The 22970-nt window shown below is 35.0% G+C and overlaps 1 protein-coding gene across 2 annotated transcripts in view; it reads left to right on the forward strand.

The window, feature by feature from the left end:
- Window positions 1–4066: 4066 nt before the first annotated feature.
- GABRA1 (gamma-aminobutyric acid type A receptor subunit alpha1) overlaps window positions 4067–22970 on the forward strand; it is a 58340-nt gene continuing 39436 nt past the window's right edge. Inside the window, exons 1-3 of one of the 2 annotated variants that reach the window (XM_019965356.2) lie at window positions 4067–4678; window positions 6985–7073; window positions 10392–10504. In XM_019965356.2, the coding sequence (XP_019820915.2) occupies window positions 7000–7073; window positions 10392–10504 (187 nt within the window). In that variant the 5' untranslated portion in view covers window positions 4067–4678; window positions 6985–6999. Of the gene's footprint in view, window positions 4679–4711; window positions 4802–6984; window positions 7074–10391; window positions 10505–22970 lie in introns of those variants that run through there. The other variant, XM_070793959.1, reaches the window with a different exon arrangement.

The raw sequence follows: 22970 nt of genomic DNA on the forward strand, positions 1-22970 counted from the left end.
GGTGGTTCTTTATCACTAGCCCCACGTGGCTCCTGCGCCATGCTAACCTGCAAAAATCACTGAAAAAATTACATAATCCTTTTTATTTGTCCGAGTGATTGGAGCAAACAATTTCTACATGCCTTTAGAATGTCAAACATTTATGACTTAAGTATGAGAAACTTTTGGTTTTCTTTTTACTGTACTTACCAATGCTGAGATGTCAAACTAGCCTTCAGGCCTGGGAAAAATTGTCTAACTAACATGATATCAAATATGTCTAGCTTAAGGTACAGAATTACTCTATTACCTTAAAGCACAGTTCTTTTCTTTTTCTGAACTGAACTATTAGTTCAATATCAATTATAGCAGAAGGGCTAGCCCTCTGGATATGTATATAGTTCATTAACAATATGGTCAGTATTATATACAGCAAATTAGAAACTGGGGAGCAGGTTTAATGAGTGAAATGATTCCATATAAATATCCAAATATTATAAATTATATATATGTGGATATATATAAATGAGGATGAAATCCTATTTAACTGCCACCTGTATATTTCTTATTACAGACAGATGACCATTAAAATATTAACATTAAAATATATTTCCAATGTATATATTTGAGCCATTCAAATACATTTTAAAAGAGCACTTTACCCTCTGGGCTTCCTTGGTGGCTCAGATGGTAAAGAATCTGCCTGCAATGCAGGAGACCTGGGTTTGATCCCTGCGTCAGGAAGATACTCTGGAAAAGGGAATGGCAACCCACTCTAGTATTCTTGCCTGGAGAATTCCATGAACAGAGGAGCCTGATGGGCTACCCGTCCATGGGATTGCAAAGAGTTGGACATGACTAACACTTTACCCAAGATCTCAGCTGAAGCTTATTTGATATTTTATCATTTTACTTAACTCTTCTCCCTCACCCAAAATTATTTTGTAAATGATGAAAAGCCACCCTGAATTAATGAGAACATGCTCGATATTACTTTTCTCATTTGTTTCACATTTAGTTGGATAAAGTGAAAACATTTCTGTTGAAAAGAATCAGTATACTTCTTCAATTAGGTCAGGGCTTCCTGCCATTTAAAATTGACAGAAAAAGCAAAATGTACCATACTGCAACACTGGAAATAGAGCTATTAGGCCTCCCCAGGATCTCTGGTCCTAGGTTTGACCTCAAGTCCCTTCTGCCCAGAACTAGTGACTGTTTCAAAGGGATTTCACCACTAGCCTCATGAGATAGAAGGAAAATAGCAGAAAACTTCCAAATACTAAAGTGAGCCTGACACCATGGTGCAATTGGATGCATTATATCATCAAAAGAAAGAAGCTCATCACGAATAAACACCTTTTTTAAATACTCAGAGGTAGGTTTTATGTGACTGCTCTGAAGATAGTCAAACATAGACATAAGAATAAAACAGATCTAAACATGAACTCACAACCACATCTTAAGGAAATAAAGTCATGTAGAGATGTAGTTAAGAGGATAAGCTTTGAAGTTAGAAGATCTGAGTTTGCATTCTAACACAAACATTCACTAGCTGTGTGACCTTGGGCAAATCTCTAGCTCTCTCTAATCCATAATTTATTGAATGATTTGTAAAAGAGGGATATAAGACTATCTCTCACAGATCTGAGAATAAATGGAATGATTTATGCACATTGATTAGCACATTATTTGGCAATAATTAAACATTTTAAGAATATTAAACATCATGGTTATTGTGATTTCAGGAACTTAATTCAATCAGAGGCACAATCACTTTAAAGGGTTCCCCCCCCCCCCCCACAACCAGGTAAAAGAAAAAAAAAACAAAAATGTCAACACCTATCTAAAAGAGTCAATGTAACCAGACCATATAAAATAAATGACTGCTTTGCCATTAATTTCTTATGGTTTATTCCCTGGTTTTATGTGCACCTGTTAATGACACCTTAGATGGAAAATAATAACCACACTCATAATTTAGAATTCCAATGCTTTTTTTGGAATAGTCAAACTATCAATATTTTAAACATCCACAATTTATTCATTAAAAACATACATGTCCCAAAAGAAATTATATATACATCATCTAGCAAAACCTATCTTGTAAATACTGTATCTTAAATAGAGAATCATCATGTGGGTATTTCCATTTTCATATTTTTACCATAGTTTTCAGATAAATTCGTTAATTATTCATAAATATTTATTTGTTTTGAAAGTTATGGAAATGTGCAGTTGTAGCTTGCTGGAGAGTCACATAACACTTTTAGTCTCAAGTAAGATGTGATTGGCATTGTTTTCAGAGATCATTGCTCAAATGATAAAGTTCAGTGTTTATGCTCAAAAAAACAATCAGCAGAGTGATTTGGTTGTATGTCATTAGTCATAAACTCATTCTCAATTTGTAAAGAGAAATAAAAGGAGCTGTGACTATAAAGCCAAAGGCAGGAAAAAAATCTAAATTGCGTCATGTTTAGGAGTATCAGTCTCTTAAGTCAAAACAGAACTATGAAATTGCATTTTATATTGTCAGGTAAGAAAATAATGTTTTCTAATTGTTAACCTGGGGTTTTGAAACCTTACAAATGTGAAGTTTATTCTCAGAACTGCTTAATAAATAAATTAATGGATAAATAAAATAAAGGGTAATGTCACACAGGGAAACTCTTGATGCTCCTTCAGCGGCTATTGTTAAGAATACATTACATTTGTTGTGTCTGAACAGAGTAAGCAATTACTGCCCAGAAACAAAGGTATTATGAAATAATCTTGAAGTCTCCCTTCCTTGAAGATTCATTTCTAAAATAACTTCCCAGTAACACTTCTCCTTCAAAATTCAGAAGAAACCAAGCCCAACTCTGAATGTGATCTTCAATTATATATTTCTTATTATTTCAATCACTTGTTTTAAGTTTCAATCATATAAGCTGATTGTGTTGCAAGCACAGTCAAGGAACACTTGTAGAATCAAAAATGCATGAGTGGTATAAACTGGCCATGTAGATTTTTCTCTTTCCTTACCAGAGATACAACCGTATCAGAAATGTCTCCTCTGCTAGAAATCCTCCTGGGAAAATGGCTAGGAAGCTCACCAAAGTTCACACCTTGTTCACCAGAAGAACTGCATAGAGGAGTCCCATCTTTTCTTTTCAGCACCTGCTGCTACCTAGTCCAGGGGAAAGAAAGTGCTGAAGGGACAATTCCCACAGCATCAGGTCATTTCAGTAAATGCTTCCAGAAACACAGCACCCACCTCCTCTCTGCTACAAACTCCCATTCACAAAATCCGAGGAGAGAACTACAAGTAGTCCCTGGTTCCCTGGAAATGTAGTTAGACTGATGTTCAAACATACCCTCCTTCCCTCAGTGTATAATTATTCGTGGGTGGAGAGCCACCAGGGAGGGTAATAGAAGAGGAAAGAGAAAAGAAAAAAAAAAAAAAAAAAAAAAACCAAAACAAAACTAGAAGCAGGCTTTGTTTGACCTGACTTCTAAAAATCTTTCTGTTCATCTTCTCTCGTCCCCTCTCTCTCATTTTTCTAATCCAGAGAATGATGGAGTTACAAGGCAAGGGAATGAATCCGGAAATAGAGATACGACGCTTGCCTAGAAATGATCTGGGCGAATTATTTAAAGTTAAATACTCCTGGTCCTAGGAAGACAGCATAATTCATATTTAAAGGAGGTTATCTTTTCTCAATCATGACATAAACAAACAGTTTCCTCCAAAGATTAAAAAACCCGGTTCCAGAGCGCGTTCTTGCTGTCCTCTAACCTGCAGACTGAGGAGAGGTGGAAAGCGCTGATAACCTGTGAAAGTGCGAAAGACTCTCTCACGCGGGTGGCCAATTCCCCACCGGCCAGAGCTCTTCCCTCCTAGCCCTCATCATTCGTGACTCTGCAAGACACAAGGACCCAGACGTGTGGGAGTGCGTGTGAGCGAGACAGGCGAGAAGAGAGTGCGCTTTCCACATGTGGAACCCTCCACCTCCCTGTCTCATAGCTTGCATCCATTCATATGCATGCAGTGGTTAAATATTTGATCAAAGGTGGAATAGTTATACTGATCGGTTGTATTTTTAATAGGCAAACCTTAAAATAGAGGGTTCGTACATTGCAAGTGTGAAGAGATTCTGAGGATAGTCCCTGTGCCTCTAACCCTTTCTACTCTTCCCTCCCCCGTCTCTACTCCCCCCCAAAAAGGGAAAGCTTGCAGCAGATTGTAGAAGGATTTGAGCCTGCAGCTCAGAGAAGGGGATTAGGGCCAGAGCGGTGCAAGTTAAATTGTGCTGCAAATAAAAAATGGGCGGATTGGTCTCCAGATCCAGAGGCTGGTACCACCTTCCTTTCTAAAATAAAATCTCTCTGGCATGAAGTCACCGCCTATTTCACATCCGGTTTGCCCTGGGACGTATTACTACTGTCTTGGTAAAGAAAAATCTTTTGTTGTATAGCTGCAGATTGGAATATAGGGAAGCATATTCGGGTGTGAAATCTTCAGCAAAGGAGCACGCAGAGTCCATGATGGCTCAGCCCGCTCAGACCGAGTGAGTGAGCGGCGGAGCGAGGACGCCCCTCCGCTGCCGGCGCGCCCGGACTCGCGGACTCGCGGACTCGCGCCGGCTTCCAGCTCTACACGATTTTCTCTCGCAGACTTTTCCCGGGTCTGGAGCGATCCTGTGCCCAGAGGGGGCCCGAGGTAAGTGCGGCTTCGGACCGCAGCACGCAGAGCTTTGAACGTGCCTTTTCCTTGCTGGAGAGACCAGAATGCAATAGGGAAAAGAGAAAGAGGGAACAGGACAAGAACCTGATCACACAGCAGGTAGACACAACGAATGTTTTTCTTTCAGGGTTAAAACCGCAGCGGTCTAGGAGCATTATCGTCATTATTTTTATTTTCTCCGTCTTCTTTTCTTTCCTTCCTTTGGCAGGCAGATTTGAATGTATTTCGCGGGGTGGGTGGTGACATGTTGTTTTGGTCTTTTTTTTTTTTTTTGGCAAAAGGGAGCTGAGGTGAAGTGGGGAGGGGCGTTGTGGGGGCATCCTCTAAAGTTAAGACGCTGGTATAGAAAACCTGTCTCAACGTTGCATATCTTAGGGAAGGCACGCTCTTGGCTGCAAAAAAAAAAAAAAAAAAGCCTCTTTTCTCCTTTCCGGTGGACGCTGCTGAAATGCCCTCTGGTGTAGGGGTCTCTCCCATTCTGAACACGAAAAAACTCAAGTTCTCATTTGATGTGGGTGGCATGGGATATGGGTGTTTGGAGTGTGTTTGATGAGAGGAGGTTGAAGGTGGAAAAGGGTTAGGAGACAGCTTAGCGTTTCTTTTAAACTATTATGTTTGTATTTGCAAGAAACTTTCTTACTCAACAACTCAAGTGCCATGATAGGTTTGTTTTCCTCTTTTTAAAATGTCAGAAGAGGACAGAAAGCAATGGTATCTTGCTTTGGGGTTTTTGTTTTGTTTCATTTATTCCTTCGGGAATTACTTTTTTTAATAAAGATCAACAAATATTAATAGGGTAGGGGAAGTTGTTTTTCCTTCATAACATGTTGAAGATTAATAAAAGATTAATATAATTATGCAATTTTGATGCAATATTTTAACATGAGGATATTTATCCAATATTCCTTGTCCTATTCAGCTCTTCTATGTTAAAAGCAGTCACTAGTTTAGGGAAAAACTATGAATCTCACAGTTCTTATCTCTAGATCTAGACTGTCCACTTTAAGCACCTTACTTATGTTTCATTGCTTACATTGCCATTCGGAATTATTTTTACTAATATAAATGATCCCAGAGAGTGCGGAAAGCATTTGTGTAGATGTATTTAAAGGCATACCCCATTAAACTATAGAGTGTCTCATAAAAAATATGCTTTAAAAGACTTGCAATCCATTAATCACGGACCCTCCTGAGGGATTCAGGGAAGTGCTAACAAATTTTACCTTGAACATTTTCATAACTGGAATCAATTATAGCACATTCAAGTAAAGTCTTACCATATCTTCTCCTTCTCCAGGTAGTGCACTTATTTTTAAAAACTAACTGCACAAATAGATTATAATTTTAAAAATTCTCTAAGCTTTCCAGACTCCTCCATTCTTCCAGCATCCCACTACCAAGTCTAAATTCAGCAATCAGACGGTGATTGATTGCACTTTACCTAAGAGGGAAAAAAAGATTCCCTTATTCATGCAAAGCAAAGCACTCCAGTTTCCATCTGTTTGAGATGAAACATTTTCTAGCAGCAACCCGGCAGAATCCAAGAGGGCTTAAAAGATATGTGTAGGCATGTTTGTGTGCATTTATGTGAGTGTGGTTTGTGTGTGAGAGACCAGCACATGGACTGACTATAAAGTGTGTCCTTTAGCCCCACAGAAGCATTAGTGAGCATATTTAACAAGGCAATCACAGGCAGAGAATTACAAGCACGACTTCAGGATTCAACAGTGTATCTCATGATTTTTTTTTTTTAAGATAAATAGCAGTTGCTTCTGAAATCAAGGTGTATCCAGAACCTCAAGATGAATTCAGTCATCAAAGCATACTAACCTACCCCATCACAGCCCCCAGACATGCTCTCTCTGTTGCAGACACCAGCTGAAGATTTTTAATGCACAGTGCAGTTGTGGGAACTCAAATCAGAAAGGTCAAATTTATCAGATGATAAACAAGAGGAAAGTAATTCAAACTATACTGGAAATATAAAGCCTATAGAAAAAAACAACCCAATTTTATGTTGAGCAATATTATCACCTGAGAGCATTTCAACTTGTATTCTTTTACAGGAGAAATTAAGACACTTATATTTCTGAATGGAGAAATGGAAGGGAAAGTGGAGAATGGATGGTCCAGGTTTCCATTGCTTCCAATGAGGTGTCATATCCCAGTGAGGTCATTTCCTGACTTCAAAGCATTTATCTGAACTGCCTCAGTCAGCCCTAGTGGTTATAACCTGATGTTTCTTGCAAGAGACATTGATCTCTACTTGTTCTACTTTTCAGCTGCACAAGCCGGCAATGAAGAAAAGTCCGGGTCTCTCTGACTACCTTTGGGCCTGGACCCTCTTTCTGAGCACATTGACTGGAAGAAGGTGGGGACCCTTTATTTTAAATCTGCATGAGAATTTCTGTAACTTTTCATTTATTCTTTCAGAGTGAAGAAAATTAACCTTGGATAAATTCATGACTAAGGGAATTAAAAAAACTTAACTGCAATAAAATTCCAGCTAATAAAGTGGAACAGTATGAAAAAATAATCATCTTATTTGCATGTTAGTCAGAATACACTTAACACGCTTTTGTTAAGGAATGTGTTAATTCACCATTTAATTCTTAAATTGAACTTTTCACTGCTCAGTTGTAACTGAACAAAACATGCAGTTTCCTAATTGATAAAAAAAGTTACCCCAATTAATATCTGCATACTATGTAAGTTGGTTTTCCAAGAAAATTTCTAACGAGTTGCCAAGATCATAGAGTAACTTCTGACTATGTGCAAGGAGAAACTTTAGAATAATATTTTTAATTTGAATGTTATAATTCTTTATAAATGCATGTGCATTTTGTTTTGAATCTATTACTTGTATAACTAATAGAAGTAGAGTATACTAGACACATTTAAGAACAGAAGATAAAACTGAACTTCTCTATTTAAGTTTACTGTGGATACAAGTTATGAGAAAAATGTAATAATATGATTAACTATATTCAAAATATTAGCTAATGATCCCATCGAGCATATAGATACATTATAATAGCAAAGATATAAATGACCAAGTATTTCAGATTCTCCTTTATCTGCTTTTATATTTCTAGTGTAATCTATTCCTGTGGCCAAAGTCTTAGCCATACTATAAAAATCCAAGATTCTCCATAATGTAATGAAAAGTGAATCCTTACAAGTTAAGGCAGAGAGATGGAATAGTCTGGAAATATAAGGACTTAGGAGGATTTTTTTCAATTGAGTTGTCCATTTTTAATGTTTGTTATTGTGCATGGTGAATAATGACTGCCAGATGAACAGGAAATGTATTATTGTCAGATACTCTTAATCTGAGGAGTAAAAGGTTCCTCACTGCTTTTGAAAAATTATATGAAGTGTTACTATTGTGATGACCTGTAGATGGAGTTAGTGCACAGTTTTTTATTATATAGTGGCTCATACGGAATCAAAATCAAGTACTGTATCTGACATTTCTCTACAAATTATAAATTATATATTCAGTTTAGGAGACATTACATTGGCATGAGTGTTTAATAGCAAATAAATAATCTTGATCTTTATCTTAGGCTTATTCTCTGACAATTACATAGTAAATGAGAATTAAAGATGAAGTATAACCTGATTAAGAAAATCTCATAAAAGAATGATTATCATGAAATGGTTTGCTGGGAGGGAGGGAAAAGACTCTTTTGGCATTTGTATTCTAATGCAAACAACTGGTGAGAACAACATTTATAAAATCAAACCAGGGGGAGAAAAGCCTTTCCTGAATTTGAGATACGCTATAAAAACAAAGGAAATGCAGGTAAAGGTAATAGACCACTCCATTTTAGGGGAATCATATTAGCAATAATCTAATATGCTCTGTCATGTCACTTCACCTCATCATTTCCCCCCTTCTTATTTTAGTGCTTATTCCTTAGAATACTTGATCAGGCCCTATTCACAACTCAAAGTGTGCTAGCATTTCTTCTCTACCTTTATCAAGATGACCTTCTAGTATCCTTGAAAGATGCATGCATGGCAGTAGGTTTTGTGACAATGAGTTTTTAAAAATAATTGCCTTCAGAAAACTATTTTTGCTTTACTGCTGTCATCTGCTATGAAACATCCTAGAAGACACAGAGCTTGTTGAAAATTTGATTTCAGAAACCAGGAAGATCTTTAACTTTGCAAAAAGAGAGTAAACCCTCAATTTACATGGTATTAATGTTGAATTTGTGATACTGTAAAACTGTTCAAAGAGGCACATTTAATATATTTCATATTCATGAATAGATTTTAATTATAATAGCTAATTAAAATTTTATCAGAAAAGTTTTGCATTTTACCAATATAACATTAATTACCTAAACAACAGTGTTTGTTTTTTAATTGATACTTGATTATATTTCTTGCTTTTGTCAAATAAGTGAATTTTGGTTTCAACTGTTACTATTTTTCTTAGATTGATCAGTAATATAAACACACAAGTAAGAAACCAAAAGCATATTACGTAGAAAGTATGAGAGTGATATTTTTATGTCAGTTTTTTAGTTTATACTCTATATTCATTTTTTCTCAAGGTCAGAGCTATCAATGAAATGTATCCGTAAGTGTGATCTATCCTAAAATAGAAGACTCTTCTCCCAAAGTATTTTGGAAGTGTCATCTTAATCATTACATAAAATATGACTTAAGGATCATAGATAATAATGTGATTGATACAATAAATATAGCATATTTGAACTGTGATTATTACATGATCAAAATTCAAAGACTAGTAATGATAAGGGATTAAAAACTAGACATTCACATAGAAAGAATTAAACCGAAATAATTACTCTGATATAGAAGAATGAAAATAATGTTTTAGACTAAAAGTTAAAGAAAACTGGATTCTAGTTCAAACTCTGCTCACAAATAGCTGTGCTTTCTTAAAACAGTAATCCTGCATTATTGCTTAGTAAAACCATAAGTTAAGAATATTGGCTCTTACCTTTTCCAAGGTATATTTTACTTCTAAGACCAACAAGGACAAAAATTCAATTAATTAGAGGTTTGAATAGACAAATTATAAAAAGTTTTGGTTTACTGGTTCATAAACCTTAATGGAAATAGAAATTACACACTGATGTGAACAAATTATTATCATAAGTAACACGTTCTATCTATTTTTCTCATTTAAACACCTTAAAGAATGTAAAAAACCACAAAAGAAACATAGGAAGCGGATGAAGGGAGGGATGTTGGTAGATGCAACTTTAGGATTATGCTACATATTAAATGAAAACAGAGCTATTAATTATTTTGGTAGCTCATAAATACATTTTTTTAATTTGGGAAGAAGTTTCCCAGATTTCGGTTTTTCAGTAGTGTGCATTAATGTTCTTGCTTGCCCAGAGAAAACATGCATTACAACTCTGTACACACAATGAGCATTATAAAGGTAAAGAGACAACTCAGGTCCTCTAATTTTCCTTCCATAGTTAGAAATATTAGAATATAGAGCATATCATCTATGAGAACAAATATAAGAAAATGTTAAGAATTAAGCTATGATTTTTTTTTTTTTTTTTTACTTTACCAGAAGGAATTTTCAAATTAAGACTCAATAGAAAGGAAGTTGAAAAAATTGCAGAAGGCTTTATTTGGAAAAAGGTTTTAGTCGAAATGTATAATTTAGCTATTGCCTCTAATATTTCAGCTATGGACAACCCTCATTACAAGATGAACTTAAAGACAACACCACTGTCTTCACCAGGATTTTGGACCGACTCCTAGATGGTTATGACAATCGCCTGAGACCGGGATTAGGAGGTGAGTAGCATCATTGTGTTTTATTTTAGAGAACAATACTAAGCTTTACTATTAAAGCATTGCTTCCCTCTACATGGTAAAGTAAGAAGAGAGACAGCATGTAGTGTAATGACTCATCCTATTTTCAATAGATTGCCCAATGTTAATTCAATTTTCCATGGTCATCCCATGCACATACTCAACGTGATAAAAGGCAATTCAAACTTCTCATAATGTCATGAAAGTAATGTTACATTTACTTGACATTCATAATCGTTTGCAAGTATGATTTGATTTTACAAGGGAGAAAGGCAGGTAATAGTCTCCCTTCCAACCCAAAGACTGCACTGCTATTTCATTCCACCTTGCTTTGTTTGCATTGGATTCAATTAAAATATCTCTGAATCTGTTGCTGTAAACATTTCTTGTGGAATATTACAGACGGATCCACTATTTTGTGTTAGATTAACCCCATCTCTGGGACAAAAGGTGAATGAGATAGATGGTAGTATTTTTTATCTCGGTGCATTTAAACTGTAATTTTCTATAGTAAAAATTTATTTTTCTTTGTATACCAGTTAATTGGTTTACTAATGAATTTCTACTCAGGAAGAAGATAGCGCTTAATAATACAATATTTATAACAACAAAAGCAAATAGTACAAGACATTACACATGTATTTAAATAGCCTTTGAATAAGATAACCAACCTATCTTATTTAGTTAAGCAAAGAATAATGAAGTCAAAACAAAATATTGATCTCAGAGTAAAACAAATGAGGCAAAGAAATGAATTATTGTTCAAAGTCACATAAGAAACAAAGGTTAGAATGTATGACTCCCAACTATAACTTATGCTGTACTTTCTCCAGAGCATTTGTTGAAACTATTGAATAGCAATATTTAAGTTACTATGAAATGGCAGTTTTAAGAAATTCATCTCTTCTCCATCTAGACAGCAAAGATATGCAAAGAATAAGAAGCTTAAGAATTCAATTTGTGATTTTAAAACAGAATGGTATCATGGATTTAGAATCTTCGTTTTAATACTTTAGGTAGTGTGATCACAGGGGTATGGGTCGTAGGTCTGCTTTGAGGCCGCCAAATGCCATTAATGTCTCAGAGGTTTAACGGAAACTCCTTTGTCAAAGGCGCAATTCAGAAATATGTCAAAGGTCTTACCAGATGTCCTTTCCTATCAATCTCAAGCATTCGTTCTAGGACATGCTATACAAATTCCTCCAGGTTTGTTGTATTCCACTTGGTTTCCCCTTACGAAGTTCTTTGAAAAAGTATTAAGGAATAAAATGTATCAGTCACAAAATAGAGTGCATAAATGTCTGTGTGCTGTATTAATATAAAATCTGTGTATATCTAAACGTCTAGAGTGGTTTCAGGAAAATTGTTCTTAGTTTATAAAATTTGAAATAAATTGCAAAGACTGCAGGTAGGGGAGGAACAGACAAAAAGAAAGTCAGAATAGTGATAATAACTTTTACAAATGGGCATGCATCTGATTTCTTTACTTATTCATCTTCCTTCTCCATATCAATCCATAGAAAATCTTTAGAATTTTATAATATATCTAGAAAATCTTATCTTCATTCTAGTTTAGGAAATTGCGTTTAATACTTTAACATGTGAATATGCGTATCCTCTTTTAAGTTCTGTGCATAGTTTTAAGTTTGTTAAACAATTTTACACACACACATACACACACACACACACACACCTTCTTTAATAATCAGCTATGTGGTCGTATTGTTATTTGGAGTACAGATAACACACCCATGACTGCTCATTTAAATTTAATTATGTATAATAACTTTAATAAATGTGTATGTTAATTCTTTAATCAAATATCATGTAAGTAGGAAGCATTTCACCTACTCCTCATAAGTATACCTAAATCTTGGAGAGCCACAAACCTGGAAAATATATAATACAGACTCAGAATGAGTTGAAAAGCTACTCTTTCAAGACTCAAGATAGTAGTGAATTTATGATACAGAAGCAATTACATTAATTCAGGCAGCAATTTTCATGGAATCTAATATATTATCTATTTAACCCCCTCAGAATAACAAAAATAGTTATGTAAAGAACAGAGTAATGGTAGGCTAAATATAGATAAGATATATTCTTTTTAATTGAAGTGAATATAATGTCCTCTACCATAGTAGAGGATTCAAGGGCTCAGGAAAAAGTTTTAAAATGGGCCTGCTTTATTCTTTTTAAAAAGGATTTTCTGATATTTGTGATTTCTGGAAACGGTGATTTTGAGCTTATGCTAGACATGAAAACAAATTTAAAAGTAGCCTAAATAATTCCTCTGTTTCTGTTTTATGTGTCATTCTAGAACATACTGCAATTCAATCTGATGGATTTGAGATTTATGAAGAAGTTTTAATACTAACTTAATTTTTGTCATTTTTTGGAGTGCCTTTTCAGTTTTAAGTGTTTATTACCCTATCTCCAGAGCCATTTACTTGTTTAAGTACATTTTGAGAATGTTCATCTGTCTTTAGAAAAATACAACCTTAAATATTAAACACAGTTTTTAGATATTTTATAAACATAATCAGCTATAGAATTAGAGAAAAAATGTTAACATCATGCATGATATTTGGATGCTACAAATTGAAATTATCTATTACATACATTTCTACAGAATTATTTAATTCTATGTCTTTACCACAGATTTCTGGTAAGCTAAATTTAACATGCATTGTAGTAGCTCTCCATTATAAAAATCAATTTTTTACATGATTCATTTGCTTTTCAATGCAAAAACTATGTAGAGGCAATACTTGAAAGATTATCATTAGCTTATAAATGGGGTAAAAATTTCCTCATAGTAGGTTCATGATCACAGCTGGAATAATCTTTTCTTGCAAGAGAAAGGAGCCCACTGTCTTCTTTATTATGATAAAAGTCTGGTTTTATAAAAATAACAACATTGTGCAGAAGGCAGAGATATCTTGTTCTGAATGTCTTGATAAAATATAGAAACGTGATCAGCTAAGACTTGAGACTAATGTAAGAAACTCTAGTACGTGCAGCTTCATCTTGACCTGTTTTTTAGAAACACATACAGCATCCAAAGGTTTAACGTTACTCTTTGGAAATGTACACCCTAGATCCAAAAATTAAGAAACAAATATATAACATGGTTCATCCAGATGATAGGAGGTTGCAATTATTGTAATACTGTTTAAAAAAGACTATCTTTTCAGGGTCAAAAGCAATCCTTAGGGGGAAAAAAATTAAGGACAACATGAAAAATTATATCCTGGAAGGCTAATTTAAAAAAGAAAACACTAAAAAGGATAGTGTGTGGAATTCTAGTAATATCCTCTATTCAGGGACATAAAGAGAAAAACATTTGGCAAATTCATATTTTAAGTACAAAATTAAGAAAGGAAGTCTTTAAATAAACTTGAATTGAAATAGTCTGTAGCCAGAGAATAAAATCAAAATTGTCAGTGATTGTTGAGTTCATTCTCATCTAATACTGCCTTCTTTGAGGGCAAGGTGTAGAGAGGGCTCCTTCTTCCTTGCAACCAGGGACCGAAGAATGTTTTTGAAAGGCTTGTGCCTAAAGCATGGTTACCACAAAAGAATAAAATGGTTGAGAAAGGAGAGGACATAAAATCCAGAAAAAAAAAAAAAAAAAGCAAAATAAGAAAGGAAAGGTTAGAGCAGAAAGGAGAGCAGGAGGGTATTGAAAGAGGGTATTGAAAATAAGGAGAAAGAATAGAGAAAAGTGAGAGAGCTGGAGAGGCAGAGGAGAACAGCTAGAGAAACTGGTACGGGAGAGGCGTCTGTGTTCCAAGTATGGCTAGGCTAAGGTGTTCCTTGATTAATCAAGATCCCTCTTTTCATTTTAAATCAAGACCAAACCAAACACCTTCTGAGGAAATCTTTCTCAAGGTTTCTCCTTATTGGCTGTGAATCTAAAACTAAAGAAGCCTAAATTTTCTCCAACTTTCTAAAAAATTAAACGATGCTCCCCCCCACCAATTACACCTATCTGGGTACAATTTCAGCCACTATCACATTGGCTTTCCCTGCACTCTAGGAGTAGGGGTAAGAAACCAAGATCCAAAACTGCATTCTGAAGAAAGTTTTCAGGTTTTTAAGGAGAAGCAGTGTCCTTCCAGTAACATCTTTCCCGCCCTCTCTGCCCCACCATTTAGACAGGCTGCGTCTCTCTTTGCAGTGAAAGAATACCCATGTGTACTCATCACGTGACAAACCCAGATGGATGGGAGAAGTAAATTGGTAGGTAGGGATGTAGGTAGAGAATTGACTTTATTCCTGATGTTGTTTAATCACTGAGTCGTGTCTGACTCTTTTGCAACCCCATGGGCTGTCCATGGAATTTTCCAGGCAAGAATACTGAAGTGGGTTGCTATTTTCCACTCGAGGGGATCTTCCTGATCTAGGAATCAAACCTGAGGCTCCTACCACGTCTCCTGCGTTATAGGCGGGTTCTTTACCACTGAGCCACCAGCAAAACTACTTATTTATTCCTACTATAAACTTAACATATTTAGTTAAGATTTTCTTCTTTTTCCTGTGTTACAGAATTGGGTTGTTGTTGTTGTTTTAGATTTTACTTAATTGAAGCTATCAGTTAGATAAGTATTTATAACTGGAATGTGGCTGGGATTTCCTCTCAAGGTATTTGAGCACTGATATACTATTTGATAAACAATCTATGCCTCAAAGCATACTCCTTATCTTCTTGATTTTCCCAATTTTTGATTTTTTTATGCCTGTATGAGACCTTTTAGACTTCCTCTAGCCTAATTATTGCAAGAGATCTCAGCTTTAAGATAATAAGTGTCTCCCACCAGGCAAGGAGACCGGACTGGATATGAGTGCTGCTGGCAAAGCGGTATTGGCTCCTTGGGGAATTAACTTGGCATCTTGGGTTATGTTTCTTTATGTCAAAATAATTCAAGGTGGAACACTAAAGTGTGCTCTAAGGGGAAAAAAATCAGATTAACTTCTGTGAAATTTTGTGCAACTTTATAAACTTTAGGTAACTAGACTTTATCTCAAGGTGAAATCTGATATTCATATCATCTTTTTTATGCTTTTATATGCTGTGTGATGTTGAAATCAGAGGCAACCATTTTATCCATGTTTACCTAACTTAAAGCATACATTTTGTATTTATATTAAAAAGCCAGAATTTCAAAAGTTTAGAGGACAAGATATTATGTCACAATATATTCACTTTCAATAAAAAAAGATCGTAAACTACTGACAGTACCCCCAAAACAATTTAAAATATTAGACTTCTCCAGTATTTGTTATTGCTGTTGATACATTTACTTTACCAATTAATAGCTTTTCTTATTCACTTTTGAAATTCCACTCTAGAATTCTTCTTCTTGAATTTGCTATAGCTTTGTCTGGTGCTTTTAATGCAAGGTGTGGAGCAGATGATCAGACTTTGGCTTAATGCAGTCTATTTCCACTGAAATACTATATCTAGACAGTCCATAATTCAATTGAACTTTAGAGGAAGAGCAGTTACCAAAGACACAAGAAGAACTGCTAAAATGAACAGAGAACACCTTTTAACCTTTACTGGCTAAGAGATCCAGTCAGCTCATGAAGCCAGCTTGTCTAATGAATCCAAATGAGATGCCCAGAGGAATGTTTTAGCATGTTTTAAAACTCCCTGTTTCCATTTTTCCTTTTTGTGTACAGATCATTGTGCCAAGCACTTCCTAAGATAAAATGTAGCCTATGAGACTATGCTCAGGTTATAAAGGCCAAACTATTAGTAAACGACTGCAGTTTATATTTTGTGCAGTTACTTTTGACCTTTTTATATACTTAACATTTCCTCTCTTGATACTAGAATGAATGTGAACTATTCAATATATATATATGTGTGTGTGTGTGTGTGTATAAATATATTCTTTAGACGGTCGGTGTTTTACAGCTTGAACTTGAGTTCTGAATTTGAAAAATTGTGCTTGCAGTGTTTCTGAGTTGAGAATCTTCTTGTTCATAGTCACGGACTCTGCCATTTTGAAAAACTTAAAACTGAGTCCTAAGTGGATGGCATATCCCTCCAAGATTATTATCCTCATATAATTAAAATTCTATAATGGGAACAGAAAGTATGATGCCTCAAAGCTATTGCATATTAGGCAATTTTGATCAAGACTTATACAGACTGAAAGAAACCCATTTCTCCAATACAGCAATCACATCCTTTTCTAAAGCTTTGCCCTCTCCCAATAGAAATGCCATGATATGAGGAGCTAAGGAGGGACATTCTCAGTGGAGGAGAGATGAATGTCTGCTGTAATATGCTTTACCTTTATTCCCTGGGAGATGCTTATATCATCTGAGTTCGGGAAATCTGAAAACACAAAAGGACCAGGTATTGGCTAGACATTTCAAAATGGGATTTTCTACTCCATATCCAGATTTAGCAGTTGATCACCAATTTTAAGTGGCTCTACAGTAGCAGGTAGGGGAAAATGGTAAAGAGTTAAGGGAATGGAAACGAAGGACAAGGAGTAAAAACGCTGCTCCAGGCAGATTGGCAGGGAGCTGAAACATTGTCCAATGCTGCTGCTGCCGCTGCTAAGTCGCTTCAGTCATGTCCGAACCTGCGCGACCCCATAGACAGCAGGAATATAAATTGATGGTTATGTAGTGAGCTCAAAATATTTTCAATTTCTAAACAGGACCATTTCAAAGTGGGGTTTTAAGAAATACTTTATTATAATGACTAATGCTAGCCAATTCAGACCCCATATAGTGACTGCCTCTGTGGATTAATAGCAGCAAAGTAGCTTGAAGGAGGCAATAAACCTCCTTCATAAGTTACAAGCACACAGAACTGGGTCCAGTGAATATTATTCTGAGTTCCTATTATTCTGAGTTCCTTAGTAGACAGCATTTCTTTTTTTTTTCCCATGGAGTGCAGCCTACCAGGCTCCTCTGTCCATGGGATTTTCCAGGCAAGAGTACTGGAGTGGGTGCCATAGTATTGTCTACAAGGCGATAAATGCTACAGTACACCTCCTTGCAATGTGTATATTTTTTCTGAAGGTCTAGTTCCTTTAGAGTTCTGCATAGCTAATGGTTTTGTGCACCATCTGGTCTTAAAATCTTTCATTTGGTTTTATTTTTATTTTATTTTTTTTTTAACTTTACAATATTGTATTGGTTTTGTAGACAGCATTTCCATTGAAAATATGGGCAGTGCCATATTAAACAAATTGTTGTAATAGGAATCCCTAACAAAATACCACCTACAATTCTTCACTATTGATTCCCTCTTCCATTTAAAAAAAAAAAATTAGTCACTCTTACAATCCACTCTTTACAAAGTATCAGTTGTCTTCTTAAACCACAAGTAACATTATTTCACTTCATTATCCCAAAGCTTCTTATTACATTAGAACAAAGGTCACCTGCTTCTATAAAGAGCTCTTTTTAAGTGTGGACCCTCTTACCTCTAGAGTGCCATCTTATACCATGATCATCAGCATCACCAAGTTCCAGATGCATGGACTTTCTTAAACAAAGAGCATTTATTCTCATCTTTGCTTTATTCTTTCTTTTATGCTTTAGATCTTTGCTTTATTCTTTCTTTTATGCTTTAGATCTTTGCTTTATTCTTCCCTCTCCTTGAAATGTCTTTGCCTGGATCTGTTCATCCTTGAATTTTTCTCACCTTCTAGGTCACAAGTCAAATGCCATCTCTTCTTTCAGAGCATTTATAATGATCTGACATTAACTAGTGTAATTCGTGCATATATGCTTATACACAACTATGTATAATTCTATCTACCTACCTACCTGTTTATCTGTCTATGTTTCTAACCTATTTGCCTAAAATATGTGCTACCTAAGACTATGAGATATGCTGCAGAAGAACAGGAACAACTGCACTTTTGTTAACCAGTGTATTAACTGTTATCTAGAAAAGTGCCTTCCTAGCACATAGAAAACTCTCAATAAACATTTGTTGACTAAATTAACGTACCCAGAAAATACATCTATTTGACTTTCACTCCAATAGAATGGAGTTGACTGTGCATGTATTATTTCTTCACTGAAGAAGTAATAAAATAGTCTAAGAGACCTTAAGGGATTGCCTAAAATCACATAGCTTGTTCTCTAGGAAAATCTGAGTTAAAATCCAAGTGTTTTGACTCTTAATCCAATGTGCTTACTACTTACTATACTACACTGCTTTTCTGATTTTTGCCTCAAGCGCTAATCATCTTTTTGAATTATCACTTCAAAACATCTGTTACTTCAATACTTATCAGCGGGATATCAACATTGTAGGAAATCCCTAGTAAAAACAGATCTACTGCTGTCTAGCTGTTACAGAGGTTATAACCGTGTATGTGCATATGTGTATGCATATATGTGTGTTTGTGAATATATGTGTGCACATATATGTAATATAAATAATATGTATATGTTGTATGTGAAACATATCTTTGAAAGGGGTGCTTGTTTAAAGAATGATTTTAATCATCATAAACAATTTACACTGATGTACTGTCTTAGATATCCTTAATCACTGTAACAATAACCACCATCATAATTTCATTTTATATAACTCTATTCCATCTTTATCCTTTGAAAACTTGAACACTGTTATACAGTTATACTAATTCTAAAGAATCTGTTGATTATTTTACACTGGACAGAGGATTATTGTGACAAAAATACTGGATTGGAAAAAAAATTACTTGCTGATTAATCTAGTCTCTGAACATTTCTTCCAACTAAGTTATTTTAATTGATTTCCACTTGCAGACAGTCTCCTCATTACATAAGAGGTTCATTCACGTATAACTTTGGTTAGGTGTGTAATCTTCCTAGCTAAACTTCATTAGAAGTTCCTGCCTCATGTTGTATGCTCTCAAATAGAATATTTCAAGCATAAAATTCTTTACTTTTCCCATGTGATCCATAGAAAGGCCTTGAATACTTTCTAGATATTTCTAATAACTTCAGAGTCTAATGCTAAGTCAATAAAGTCTGGTATTAGAGCATGTGATTTAAATTCTATTGTTCCTTAAATAATAAATTTTATATATATGTATAAATATAAAATTCTTACTGGAGGGGAGGGGGGGAGATGACAAAGTTTTTCTAGAATTGGGAAAAAGAAGGTTCCTCAACAATTGCCTTAGCTCTCAGCCAAAACACATGAGTATGAGTGCATCTTCCATTTAAGCCTGGTTGATCTGAAGAGGACTGGATTTCAAACCACCATTATTTTGTCAAAAAGCAAGTTAAGCATGGCACTATTTATAATTTGGCTGAAGTTCCTTCACAATGACCCTCTAGCTTGAACCTTTGCACTCCAGATTATAAAATGTTTATCTTAAAGCAGAATGACTTCACATGCCACTTAAGGACTCCCTGGTGAGCTGAAATGAAGGACGCTTTTGGTCAAAGGATTCTATTCTTTGCCACTGAAATTGTACTCAACTGAGTGAGAATGTGGTTTGAGGATAATCATTAAGTATATATTTGAATAGAAAAAACTATGTAAGGGAATACATTAAGATATTAACAGTGAATTTATGTGGATGGTGATATTTCAGGGTATTTAAATTTTAAAAATATTTTACTGAAGCGTCTCAACTTAAATTATGGACTTATATTTTTTATTAAGTGTTTTTTTTTTTTTTTTTTGTAAATGACATAATATGTTATATTGGGCTTATGCTTACTCTAAAGCTTTTGTAATGTTTTACAGTAGCATTCCCAAGTGAGTTTTGGAAACACAGGGGTAGATGACGTTGACCACATTCATTTAAAACATGGTTTCTTAGAGAAATTAGCATGGTAATGTCCAAGACATATCTTTCAGCAGCATACATAATAAGCAGTTTGACAGCAATGGTAATTTCTTTTCCCACTATATATTCACTGATGACAAATAAAAGAAAACTACTTTAACATGTGACAAGGGAGCTATATTAGAAGGGAAAGTATAGAAAGTGAGTCTTCTGATTATCTTGCTTCCCCTAGGTTGCAGATGGAATCATCTGCTAACAATCTAAAAACAACAGAGAGAAATATTCTGTATAGTTGGCAAGTTCACTTCTTCAGAGCATTTTATGATAGAACAGAGTTTTAGAAAAATTTTATTGGCATATAGTTGATTTATAATGTTATATTAGTTTCCAATATACAGCAAAGTGAATCAGTTGTGCATAGACATATACCATTCTTTTTAGATTATTTTCTCATATAGGCCATTACAGACTATTGAGTAGAGTTCCCTATACTATATAATAACTTCTCAGTTATCTTATTAGTTATCTGTTTTATATATAGTAGTGCGTATATGTCAATCCCAATCCCCCAATTCAGCCCATACCTCCTTACCCTCTGGTAACCATGTTTGTTTTCTACATCTGTAACTTTATTTATGTTTTGTAGATCAGTTCATTTGTATTCTTTTTTTAGATTCCAATATAAGCGGTATCATGTGATATTTGTCTTTCTCTGACTGACTTCACTCAGCATGATTATTTCTGGCTCCATCCGTGTTGCTGTGAATGGCATTATTTTGTTCTTTCTATGGCTAATATTCCATTGTATATATGTACCACTTCTTTTCTATCCATTCCTCTGTTGATGGACATTTAGGTTGCTTCCATGTTCTGGCTATTGTACATAGTGCTACAGTGAACATTGGGGTGCATATATCTTTTCAAATGATGATTTTCTCTGGATATATGCCCAAGAGTTGGATTGCTGGATCATATGGTAGTTCTATTTTTAGTTTTTTTACAGAATATCCATACTGTTCTCCATAGTGGCTGCACTAATTTATGTTCCCACCAACCGTGTAGGTGGGAGGGTTCCCTTTTCTCCACATCCTCCTCAGCATTTAATAAAAAAGCATATTGGTTGCCCCTAAAACATCTGGTAAGCCAAGATTTGAAAAGCTAGCTACCTCGGGGAGTATTCATTTTCTCCTAACACTCCCGAAATAGATAATACTGATAAAAGAGTCCAAAAGAATTGTCCCATGCCACGTAGCACTTGCAAGTCTGAAAACAGGGACACGTATTTCCCCAAGTAAGTGTGCATTTAATGATAGGTCCCTGCCATAAAAATAAAATGAAAGAAAGGAAATAATCTTACTTCCATAAGTGTCACTCAAAGCCATAAGATATTCATCATAAACCTTATAGCTTGTAATCTGGAAAGAACTGAAATTCAACTTCAAGAACAAAATGAGTTGTTTTACTTGATCTAGAAAGGGAAATCTTGAAAGAGAAAGGACGAAAATGAGCCCAATGAATAGAGGAATTCCAGCTTTTGTGACTAGATAGCATGTTTTCATTGTATTATGATTTTTAATTGAAAGTCATTCTGACATTCTAATAAAGTGTGAGCTCTTGCTGGACTCTTAAGAAATAACAGATATACAAATATATATTTCCATATATGTATATATGGAAATAAAGTGTGCAGTAGAGAGAGAGATGTATGCATTGGGGAATGACTGCTGGAAAAGGTGAGAAGAGTAACGTGGTGTGGGAGGCAAGTGGCTAGTCCATCAGACTTAGTGCTGACAGCTATTCTCTTAAGCTCCGCGGTTGCTGCAGGACGTTGGATGTTAAAGTTGAGGTTGGAAATGAGTTCTAAAACCACAACTCTATTCTCTTTGTCTCAAGCTATGTTCTTTATTTTGAAACACTGATCAGTAAACCCCACATAATTATTATGTCAGCAGGCTCATTTAAGCATTTTGGAGCCAATGAAATTTTGGGGGGTAGGGAACAAAACCTAAAAAATAATGGATTGTTTATGGAGGGACTATCTCCACCTCAAAATTATTCTATCATTTGAGATACACATTATGTGTATAACATGACTTCCACAAGCCAAATTTATACTGAACGTTTAACTCTTTACAAGTGAATTGCTAGGGGATCAGATTTTTGATTTTCAAATGAACTTATTACTGCATGTATTGGGTCAACTTTTTAATATACTATACCAAAGATACAAATATCCTGATCAATGAAATGAATTGTTTAAAATACTGGACTGTTACTTCTCAGAGCTAAAGTTGAAAATTAAAAAGTCATCTTTTTCATTCTCACCTCTCAACAAAGGTTTCCTTTTATACAAGCAACATTTAAAAAAAAATCTATGTTGGGTTGTCACCAAACTACATACATTTTATTGGTTGATATATATGCCTCAGAGCCACTAACATAAAATTACATTGAGCTTGAAATGGAATCTATTAAATGAACTTTGCTGTACCATAATATGTGCTTCTTGTCCTCAAAATTGAAGATACTTGCATAGGTTGTCAGATTTTTTTCCCAGGGAGTAATTTGGATAATCCACTTACGATTTAATTCCAGAAAGAAATGTTTATAAAACACACCCTTGAGTGCTTAAGCCATAATAAAGCTTGCTACAGTACACTATATACATCCCAAGT

The sequence above is a fragment of the Bos indicus genome, chromosome 7 (assembly GCF_029378745.1).
Source record: "Bos indicus isolate NIAB-ARS_2022 breed Sahiwal x Tharparkar chromosome 7, NIAB-ARS_B.indTharparkar_mat_pri_1.0, whole genome shotgun sequence".
Taxonomy (NCBI): domain Eukaryota; kingdom Metazoa; phylum Chordata; class Mammalia; order Artiodactyla; family Bovidae; genus Bos; species Bos indicus.